Here is a 12,043-nt window from a genome sequence, read left to right on the forward strand (position 1 = left end):
GATTAGGTCATGTTCGCAACGTAACGAAGTACAGAGTCCTTGAGTCGTGTCTCTTGCGCAACCCGACCTTGTCGAGGACATAACCGCCCCCTGACGATCGCATTCTTCGTTGAAAACGCGACCGAGAATCGCGCGCGATCTTCAAGTTCGCTCGCGCGCGTAACAGTATGGTATTTCTGCCAGCAGTGGCGGATCTAGAACTATTTAAAGGAGGTAGAGTGGGAGGCTGAGAAAAAATTGCGAGATTCGAGGCTTCAAGGTATAATAAAAATTAATAAATAATTATCGTTCATCGCTTATCAAATAATAAAATGCTAACAGATTCTTCTTTTGGTCAATGCTGTGGGCCTCCCCCTCCCTTTTATATCCGCCACTGTGTGCCAGTTCGTTGAAAATACGTGCACCCACTTCGGTGTCTTTTTTGATCGCACGAAGCGAAACGCAGCCTCTCGAAACGTGGCCGAATTGACTTCGAATAATAATTTGCGACACAGGGCGATGCGATGTCGTGTTTGAAACTCGAGCGTCCCGTAGAATCGGGGTCGGGGAAAACGTCGGTTCGACGGCGAAAACATCGATCCATTTTTAAAAAAATAATAGGCGACCTGCGTCTCCTAGGCACCATTCGTCGATCGGATTTTTTGCCCGACCCCCGCTTTTCTCGAGATGGTTGTTAAATCACGCTGCACTTCTTTTCGAAGAAGATCGGTGGAAATACTTTCTGAAAGGAGAGTGCTTGCGAGAATGCAACGTAAACGTTAACTCCGGGAGGATTTCTCTCGCGTCGATCCGGTTCATTTCCGTAATCGTGTTTGATTCTTCGCTCATTTGGCGTTGTCTGGACGAAATCAACTGAGACTGAACGATAGCAAAAATGGCGGAGGACGTGAAACGGAATTGTATAACCAAATGTAATGAAGGAGAAGTGGCTTTGAGTGGCCAGTCAATTTAGTCTCACTTCTGGTCGCGAATCGTAATATTACGGTAAAAACTAAGATTAACAATACTAAATGCATTGAAACGAACCGAAAATACTGGAATTCAAATCTGACAAAATCGAAGGAGAATTCTTCCCAGGATTAACATTGACGGACATTTCTCTTGCAGCGAAGAACATCGATGAATCCCGATGGAATTTTTACTAGAGTTTCTGATTTTGAACGTGTATTGAAGATACACGTGTACACGTGTACACGTGTAGTTAATATATGCGTATCTTAATCCGTGTACTTTTCAATACACGGGTACACGGGTATTGAAATACACGGATACACGTGTATTGAAGTATATGGGTACACGGATCATAATATCTATACATGTATCCGTTTATTGAGGTTCGCGGATACACGTGTCGAAATGTACTGTTCCACATGTATTACCCGTACCGCAAGTTTTATTTTATAATTAAATATAAGAATATTTAGATGTGTAAATTGTTTATGAGACTTAATTTACTGGGTAGTAGGTGAAAATAAGAAACATTATGGTTTTGGTTAATAAAGTTCAATTTATTAAATTTTTGTTTTGAGATAAGAAAAATTTTTGTTTTGGTTTTTTTTTTATACAACGAAATCACCGATAAGAATGATGTTTATATTCAAATTGAAACATATATGACCGAGCCACAATTACGCTTTGATTTAAATCCATTTGAATGGTGGAAAGCTAGGGCAAACAAATATCCAGCAATTTCCGAAGTTGCCAAAAAATATTTAACAATTCCAGCAACCTCGGCGATGTCGGAACGATGCTTTTCATGCGCTGGAAATATTGTAACAAAAAAAAGAAACCGTTTGCTTCCAGAGAATGTTAACACCTTAGTTTTCTAATCTCAAAACAAAAATTTAACAAATTGAACTTTATTAACCAAAACCATAATGTTTCTTATTTTCACCTACTACCCAGTAAATTAAGTCTCATAAACAATTTACACATCTAAATATTCTGATATTTAAGTATAAAATAAAACTTGCGGTACGGGTAATACATGTGGAACAGTACATTTCGATACGTGTATCCGTGAACCTCAATAAACGGATACATGTATAGATATTATGATCCGTGTACCCATATATTTCAATACCCGTGTACCCGTGTATTGAAAAGTACACGGATTAAGATACGAATATGTTAATTACACGTGTACACGTATATATTAGATACACGTGAAATCAAGATCGCTAATTTTTACACTGTCACAACCGATGTCGATCGCGCACGGCTTAGTGAGACGTAACAGTCGAAAGGCTATCGATCGTCGTTCGCTTTGTCAGCGAATCTCTCTTCGAAAATCACGAAAACAGATGGCGGACTGGTCGTTGCCGATTAACGGCAGCAAAACGACGGCAAACAACTCAGCGACGAGTCTTGGTTCCATTCTCCTTAGGACCGCGAAGCTTTTGCTCGGTCCTCGAACTCTGTTTCCAAAAAAACAAAAGGAGAGCCTTCGACGTGTTGTCGTTCTCACCTCGGTTCCCGAACTGTTCAGCGCCATCTTTGCTTCATCGTTCGACCCGTTGAAACCGCCAAAAACGATCAGGGGATCATCCATTGGCGCGCGATTTGAATTCTTAAACGCGAACGAAAGATATTGAAATGTTAGAACAGTTAATTTGAGTCTTTTTATTTTTAAAAACCTCTGTTCGTGTCCCTGTAACTAATAAATGCCCATGAGGCATATTTAGAGAACCAGAAATCAGAAGATTACATTTCAAGTTAAAAATTCTACTATATACTTTAAGTTTCTTTACGAACGCAGCCCCTGATCGTTCAGAGCAACTCGCAGGGCGTTGAAAAAAGATATCTGTACAAAATCTCGACGAAGCGAAACGTCTCGTTTGTGACAGTTACTCCCCCCCCCGCCCCTTTTGCACTTCTCACTTTCGTTCCGACCTCGTTTCTATTGTTTTACTTGTTTTTTTATCTTCCCCGTTTAATTTGATGCATTACTTAACATCTATCGCGCGCCTCCACGAGTCTAGCTCTGAAATCCCCTAAGATGCGTGTAAACCTACAATTACAGTGTGTGAGTGTGTACTTTATGCAGAACGTGAGTATTCTGAAATAGTTTATCTTTCTCTCTCTCTCTTTTTCTCTCTCACGCACACTCTCACTCTCTCTTTCTCTCGTTTTTTTTTTACGTTCGATGTCTCGAAGAAGCCGTCGCAAGCAGTTAAACTTGATAATAATTTCTTTTGTTTTATCGCTTATTTTTTTTTTTTTTTGTATTTTGTTTGGCCATGCAAAAATACGCCAACTTGTAGGTAGCGGGAGCGTCACGCCGGCACGAACGTCGCTCCCATCTCGCTTTGTTTTCGTTTTTTTGTTGTTTTTACATTCGGATAATTATTTTCTTTCTTGCAATTATACTAGTACTTTTATTCGTCTCGGGTTCGTTCCTCGCGTGTACCGACGTCCTTCGATGAAGCTCGTAGAAGATCATTCGCGAAGCGTTTTAGCGGAAATGCAGCATCCTTAAAACTGTACGGCGGTGAAATTACAGAGATTTATGGTTTAAGTCGGTACAACCTCCCGGTTTTTTTTTCTTTTTTTTCTCTCTCCCTTTTTCTCTTCCTGATCTCGTCACTTCGATGAAAGAGTTCGCCGTGCTGGCTGTCTCGAACACTCGAAGAACACCGCCCCATCGCCGTGCTACCGAAGGTTCGCCCCAAGTGTCTGAACGATCGCCTAACTTTCTCGCGTACCGTTCGCGCTACGCGTGTGCGATTCGAACATCGCGGATAGGTCGTTGCGGCAGACGACCGAACGGTGGCGTTCACATCGGGCCTCCGACCCCGTCAACGTCGCGCGGCACGATCGGAACAGAGGGGTACGAAAACACGGCCGAAAATCGAAAGATCGTCCGCGAACGGAATGCCAAAGCTTTGTAAAATTGCCATTAAAAATTTTTGAGCGGTAGCGTACGCCGTCCTCCCTCTGTACATCCCTCTTGCCATTCCTCCGGTGACAGACCCCGTACTCTGCAGCGTCGATTCTTCCCCGGGGGAAAAAATTAAATAAAAAAAAAAAAACCATTTACGAGGTACCGTTGTTCGTTGTTCCACCATTTTACCGCGGACCAGGAATCGGTCGACATCTGGCGGCGTCCAAGAGCACTCGTTCGTTGTTCCGCCGTGCGTGTTCCTCAGAATAGAAGCCTCGAGACAACCGTCCGGAGCCACAAGAACTTTCACAAGTACTCTCTGGGCCTGGGCGGAGGCCTCTTCCTGTCGGATCTGTCCGCGGCGCTCGGTTCCCTGTCGTCGGTGCACTCGAGCATCTGCGTGGTCTCCGTGGCCTCGGACGGGCTGATCGGCTGGGTGGCGAGCGGAGCCAGCGGCGCTGCGCCCTTGTTCCGCGACTTGCTCCTCCGTTTCCGCAATATCAGCGGTCCCAACGGGGTCGAGTCGTCTCCGCGCGACGTGGACGCCTGCGTGAGCCTCTCGAGCAGCTCTTTGCTCACATCTCGCGACGAGCTCTTGTAGTCGGTGTCCTTCAGCCTGTCCGACTGTTGCGACTGATGGTGATGATGGTGATGATGATGATGCTGCTCCTGGGGCTTAGAACTGCGCTCGGTGGTGGTGCCCTGCTCCCTGTACCCTTCGCTGGCCATGGTGGACACGGACGTGGTCGCTATCGACACCTTCTGCTCGGCGATACCGTTCCCGCTCAACGTCTGCGTGGCTTGCTGGCAACTGGACGAGCTCTGGGGCTGACTGGAACCGTTGCTGCCAGTCGCGAACGTGACCTTTGGCTGCGGCGGGCTGATCGTCGGCAACCGATTCATCAGCGTCTGCAGGATGTCCTCGATCTTGGCCAGCCTCTGGTTCACTCGTTGCACCTCCAGTTTCAAGTCTACCTTCACCTCCAGCACCGCGGCCAGGATCTCGCGGTCGTGGCTCGTCTGCGTGATGATCAGACCGTCGTCGTAGCTCTCCAGCCGGCGTAGTTGCAGCTGCTTCGTATCCGCGGCGGCTGGCGCCGGCTGTGGCTGCTGGCTCTCCTTCGCCACCTCCGTGTCGCCCGACTCCTCGATGGTCCCGCTCAGCTTGCCAAACTTCGGGAACACTTTGTTGCTGCCGGCGCTCGAGCTGGGCCGCGCGTCCCTCGCGCTCAGCGACCGTTTGAACGTGTCCGCGCCAGTCCCCGTCTCGCTCCCGGAGTCCAAACTAGCGCTACCTGCGTGCAGAGATTGGAATCCTTATAACGAACGCATCGGACGTAAACCAAGGATTATATTTATTTCGTTTAAAATGATTTTTGGTTACCGATTGAGGGGGCTCGGTGGAAATCAGGCACTCGATTTAGTAGCGTTATTCGCATAATCTTCAATTTGTTCCACAACTTATTATTGACAAATCATGCGATTGCTATTGGATAGAATCGGTCAACCTGTCGATTGACGGCTTCCTCTCCGATTTCGATGATATTTAAATACGTTACAAAGCAACGTAAATGAAGTACAACGCAATTAAACTACGATGTAAATGAAATACAATGTAAATAAAGTATAATGTAAATGAAATACAATGTTGGGTAAATGTGCTAGTAGTCGGCCATTCAAGTCATAATGAAAATTCAACCTATGCACGATTATTGTTAATTAATTATTTTTTAAACATTTTATATACCACTGTATTCGTTAAAGTACGCACTTTAAATATATCTGGTAGTTAATTTATACAACTAATGCATTAATTTACAAAAACAAAACGTAAATTCTTTTTCGACGAGTAAAAAATAAAACAAAACAAAACAATTTTTTTTTCTATGCTTTGGTAGGTCAGCCCTACTTAATACTATTCTAACCTTGAAAACCCTTCATTTGAATATTTCTAATTGCGTATGTAAATTATTAATATTTAAAACTTACGTTTATTGGCGATAGACACTATTTCATATCCCTGCTTCCGTTATTAAATGTATTGAAATTTCGTCACGTGTTATTAGCTAGCCAATTGCAGTCAGAACTCTCAGAACGAGAGTTTTTGTAGTTCGCAGTATTACCGCTAGGGGCATGAAACTCTGTAGATTGGACACTAGCATATTTTATTTTATGGGATTTTTGTACCACTACTTAATAATCAGACATTTATTTTGGAAAAGGGTGACTACCGGCACATCTACCCTAAATGAATTAGCACAACTCTGGTCAAAGCGCTAGTTATTTCGACATTACCTAACAACCGTCCCCACTTTCCCGGTCGTGCTTTGACGGTAGTGTTCTCGTCTGTGGTGGAGAGTTTCCTGGAATGCGAGGATTCCCCCTCCTTGCTGTCTTTGCCGTCCTTCCCGTCGCCCTTCTCCACGTCGGCAGTGTGTTTCTCCCTACGGAACCTGGATAGAAAAAAGTAGAGAGCGAGAACGCTCGCCTTTAGTTACTGGCCGAGATCCGTTCGGGGATATTTACAATTACGGGGGTCCAAAAGGCCAGTTTCACTAGGCGATTAATTAAGTAAAGGGGAATAAAATACATGGTGTACAAGTCGTGGATGGGGGAAACATTACTTTTTCAAAAGTTTCACTTTGGGCTTGCGTGAAACTTTTCCCTTTTACGTATTTCTCTCTGATCGCAGCAAGCATTCGTTTCTGTGTCGTTTATCGACGTTATTTTTTTTTTTTTTTCGTCTTTTGCTTTTAGCTTTAGTTCTTTGGACGTGGATGAAGAGACTTTTTGTATATATATATATATATTTTTTTAAATCTTTTTTTATTTTTTTTTTTATATATATATATAGCATATATATTTTTTTTTTCTTGCGACAAAATGAGTCAAGTTCGTTCTACTGAGGCTAGAAAAAGGGAGACAGCTCCAGCGGTGTGTTCACGAGCAACCTACTTTGGTGTGCCTACGGGATTCGAAAAAAAGTATTCTCAGTGGTGATATAAAATGCCGAATAAAACATACGGGAAAAAACGGTGGCGGCGTCGATGAACCGAATCGTGATGTACAGGTTCCCTGTGTCTTTTTTAACGAGATGTTTCGGTCGAAATTGCGCGTAGGGTTGACCCGTTCTCGTCCACCGCGATCGAAGAATACATCTCGTTCCCTCTAATGAAAAGTCGGAACACGTCATCACGGGTGCTGTTCACGATGAATCGACCGAGTTGGAAACTTCGCCCCCGGGGCGTAATTGTGCACGATATACTCGCCGTACCGTCGAAGTTTGAATTAACGGTTCCACGACGGAAACTCCGGGAAGGCGCGAGGAGAATAACAAATCCGTGTAAATAGGTAAATAGCTTACCATCTGGGACACGCGAAAAGACTATTTCGGCCTACTCTACTCTTGCACGGTCTTCTCGTCCCTCGATTAAATTTAACCATTTTTAATTAAAATTCAAATGAAAATTTTACATTAAAGACAGTTTATATTTCATTTATTCCTTCGTACAAGACTTCGATTAAAATCCTAACGATTATACTAACTTTGTACAATCAAAATACTGCAGCTATTTAAATTATTCATTAACTTTGTATTATAAACAAAAAGTTTTTGATAAACAGGTGAATATCATTTTTGCTTAATTCTCATATACATATTACGACAGAGTTGTCTAGGTTATTTAGGTTATTTCTAGGTTAGGTCTGGGTTAGTAGCATTAATTCCAACTGAAAATTGCACTTTCGGTTTATGCGTATTAAAATTAATTTAATTTCATAGGGATCGTGTTTAGGTTATACGCATTAGTATTCATTGTCAAAACACGACGATGCACGTCCTCTAACGTTTCCAGCTGTGTAACAACTGGCAACTTGGCCAGAAAGAAAGGGAGATGGGTTTGGGGTGGCGTGTCCCCCGCAAATGACAAGAATTAATGGATATTTCTGTATGTACATTATTCATTATTCGTGACCACATCATGAAAATTAAACCGAGACTATGAATAGAGGTTAACTCGCCCTCTCTTCTGTCTATATTTATGTACCTGAAAAACGTTTTCGTTTAACAGTAGGTTCGGCCACGATTCAAGTTCATCGACGCAGCGTTAGATGGCACAGTTGTAATGGTGACGAGCTGCCTGATCAACATTGGGAATGCCACCGATCGCGAACATCTATTACGGAACGCGGGAATTTTGGAACTTACTTTTCATAATATATACTCAGACAAGATCGCCAAACGGGGTTAGTCGATAAATTGCAAAGAAAAAATAACCATTGGCTTTGAAAAAGTAAAACCAGCTTTTCAACTTAACCTTTACAAGTTTGAGATTCTTTTCTATTCGAAAACATACACTCGCCTCGTTCGTTTTTTTCATTCGACTGCGATTCGATAAAGTCTAAGGAGATATTCTAAGCATCTATCATGCATATTAACATGCCACGATCGAGGTTCTAAAAAAACTTGAAAGAAAATATGTTCACCCGATTATGCGCGAACGAATTACAAAGTTTCCGAGATTTGTTCGCCGGCAGTCTGGCAGTTTTTCAAGCAGCTACTGGTGGCATCGGTATATATATATGTATATATATGTATATATGTATAAAAATATATAAGTACAGGTGACAGAGAGAAACTTGAATCCTAGAGTGTGTACGTCACATGCATTCGGCGTTGCATAAAATCGTAAAAGGATCGGATGCTCGAGGCACAATGAGGACTTTGAGCATTTCTTTCGCTTCGAGAGAATGTGTCCCGAATCGAATTCGTTGAACTTCGATCAAATTTCCTAAAGGTACGATTTGCATTGATACGATGACGACACTGTGCTGTTTTACGAAAAAACGACACAGTCTCCTAATATTCGTACGAAACGTTTGAAATCTGCTCATTTTCAAAGTATTATAGACTTTAATGCGAAAGAGATACCGGAGCCCCCGAGTTCGCTCTATACAATCCTGGTTCCACTAAAAATATATGGTGGGAGAAAGATGCGCATAACCCTCTAAAGCCGTATATCTTACAGCACTCTAGCATTCGTCAGAACTGCAGTGATCTCCAGAAATGGCAAAGATTAGTATATATGGCACCGAGTGATATGTGTATACGCATCTCGTAGTGAAATGCGGCTCCTGAGCGAATCGAGTGCAATCGTACACACGGGCAGAGCTAACGACGAGAAAACGAAAACTGTCAACCGTCACGGGCGCGAGAGTCTTCTGCTATGTGAGTTACCAATATGACCGCCAGAGGGCTTCGAGTCCGAGGGTCTCGTGTCCTGTTCGTTATACGTAGGTCCACTGGTTAGGTTTGGGTTAGGTTTGCAACTCTTCCCCAGTAAACAATTTATATTATTTGATGAGGGGGGCTAATTAAAAAATTCTGTTATTCGAAAAGTACCCCGTTTGCAATAAACTTTCTAACAAACCGCCTCTCGATTCGCCTAGGATGATTTCGTAGACGTGCTGTGATAATATATATATATAAGTATATCAGTTTCTCTTTCAAGCGTGTGTACAGCGATTGCACATCCGTGATACCATTCGAACGTGTGGCGACATTTTCGGGTGATGCGTGTCGTCGCGCTCGGATGCGCGCGTAATTAGAAACTCGTTACGAACCGAAGGAAAAATGGCCGCGATTTTCGCGATCAAAAAATTCCGCAGGCCCGTGGGCGTCATCATCGGTACCGATTTAGTCCCACGCTCGCTTCCCTTACGACGAATTCGGCGTCTCGACGCCGGCAAGAATGCACGATCGTACTCGTGGGACGTGTCGCAAACGTACAAAAAAACCGTTCTCCCATTCGGACGTGAACAACGCGACTAAACACGCGCGCACGATATTCGACGCGTCGCGTCAGGTATACATGTACATGAATATTCGTGTGTATATTTATATATGTATATATATAGATATATATACATATAGATATATAAATGTAAGAGAAAAATCACAGTTGAGAGTAATAATAATAATATAACGATATACAATAATAATAACGATGGGTTTTAAATATAATCATAATGAGAAGAATAATAAATCGAAATTCAATCAAATAGTAATAATTAATCGATATAATTAAGAGTGTTACGTAAGAAGTAGCAGAGATGGCAATTAAAAAAGAATGAAGAAGATAAATAAATACGTAAGAAATGAAATTGCCTAAAACTGGGCCAGGGCGGCAGGACGTTCACGGTGAGCTCCTCGTCGGAATCCTGCTGGGACCGTCCGTTTGCGGCCCTGGTCACGCCAATCTGGGGTTCCCCGTCGGTCTTGAACCTTTACGGACAACAGGCCAGCCAAGCAACGATCAACAATCAACAACAATTTACCAGAGATACGGTAGGAAAGTATTGTGGATCGCCCGCTGACGACACACTTCTGCTTTCGCATCTTTTCTTCGCTAATTCATCATCGTCCTTATCGTTATCGTTAGTCTGTTAATAATTAGTAACCGCGCTTAAGTCATCCTGACAGCGTTTGTGCGCGCGTAGTCCTGTGCGCCTGAGCAACGTCTGCAATCCTTTCGTCCGCTGCTAGTTTCTTATACCGAGAAGCAACAGAGAAACGGGGAATCCTGCGACTAAGTTGGGCTCACAGCTGGCCGCTCAAGGCCGCTTTGGTCTTTCACGCGTCGCAACGCCCCCCACCCTTCCTGCCGCATTTCACGGAATCTTAGCTCAGAGAACGAGACGGTAACCGCACCAGCGACCTCAAGCGACCAAACCCTTGCAACTAGGAGGCGATCACGATCAACAAGGACCTCTATTACCAATAACTATCACCTAATGGGATCTGTTTGAAGGAATCGGCTGTTAGACAGAAGCTTGGGGTGATAGAACACGGGAATACGCGCGCACAGAGAACAAAATTTAGTCCAAGATATTGCATCTGCTGGCTTCGTTCAAGATCCTTCATCTTTCCGAAAGCTACATCTTTTTATATATTTCTATAAGATAATTTGAATACCAAATGTAACGCCTTCGACTACGACAACTTCGTTTCTTGTCTGATATCATCGCATGTAGTTACGGAGCGTGTGATGTCAGACCGTTGGTATTTTTAACAGCCTATAAATTAATCTGTTCTTCCGTTTAAAAAATTGAAAACCGTCACGCTCCGACGTTCGAAGATGAAGGACCATTGACGGAAGCGGCGGTCGTTGCACGGAATGGACTCGCGACGATATCCATTCGAGGTCAATGGCAACAAATCTGTCCCTACCTCGACAAAATTTTGCGCACCAGGTGATCCTGCGCTTGATCCAGCTGGGGCTCGTTTTTCCTCCTCTCCGCCAGCTCCTTTTCCCGTCGGACGTCGGCCACCTTCCGGAATATTAGCTGCACAGAACGTTTCCGAAATATAAGCGTCGTCAGAATTACCGCGTTACGACGTGTGGGTAAAACTGCGCGTGTTACAGAGTTGTGCTAATTCGATTATACTGTACTTCAATCACGAAATTTAACTACATTATATTGAAAATCAAACGTACGTGTATTTAAAAAATATTTCATTCGAACTTTCATTTTCGTAATTGGGATCGTAATACGGACTAGACGAAGGATAACATACTTGCTGTTGACCAGTGTATCGATCGTTAATAATTAGAGTGAGCGGTATGGTGCAATTACAAGCGAACCACGAGGTTTTATTTATGGGGCCCGGAATAATTATTTATGCCTTCGTGTACCTTCTACGCTATTATTAATGTACTAGAATGTAACGGACCCTTTATCGGTTTTCCGCCCCTTACCATGTAGGTGACGACCAGTAGAGGTTCTAGGGGTCGAAGACAATTATAATATAAATTTCATAACTGTTAAAAACTACGGAAAGTAAAATGTAGTATATTCCATGATTATTTTGTTATTGTGGCGGCATTTTTCTTGGTTCTAAATCTTATGGAAGTTAACCGTGCATCACTGTATAGTAGAGCTGGGCAAATTTGATTCGCGATTAAGGAATACAAATTTTAGATTAGTTCGTAAACTAACGTTCAGGAGAGCGCAGGTGCGCGTAAATGTTAGTTTCGAAATGAATTTAAAACTTTCATTCGTCAATCGTGAATAAAATTAGCTTTCGCCTTGTTATACGGACACCCTGTATAACACACCAGCGTTCGTCGATCGCGCATGCGCCGCAAGGGCAGTCGATAG

General features: G+C 43.1%; 1 protein-coding gene across 1 annotated transcript in view; it reads right to left on the reverse strand.

Moving 5' to 3' along the window:
• Positions 1 to 2,106: 2,106 nt before the first annotated feature.
• LOC122397577 (potassium voltage-gated channel protein eag) overlaps positions 2,107 to 12,043 on the reverse strand; it is a 100,953-nt gene continuing 91,016 nt past the window's right edge. Inside the window, exons 11-13 of the mRNA XM_043396828.1 lie at positions 11,112 to 11,227; positions 6,179 to 6,336; positions 2,107 to 5,178 (exon numbers count right to left, since the gene is read on the reverse strand). Coding sequence (XP_043252763.1) covers positions 4,190 to 5,178; positions 6,179 to 6,336; positions 11,112 to 11,227 — 1,263 coding nt within the window. The 3' untranslated portion in view covers positions 2,107 to 4,189. The remainder of the gene's footprint in view (positions 5,179 to 6,178; positions 6,337 to 11,111; positions 11,228 to 12,043) is intronic.

Source organism: Colletes gigas, unplaced genomic scaffold (assembly GCF_013123115.1).
Source record: "Colletes gigas isolate AHSC1104 unplaced genomic scaffold, ASM1312311v1 Colletes_gigas_Sc00009, whole genome shotgun sequence".
Lineage (NCBI taxonomy): Eukaryota > Metazoa > Arthropoda > Insecta > Hymenoptera > Colletidae > Colletes > Colletes gigas.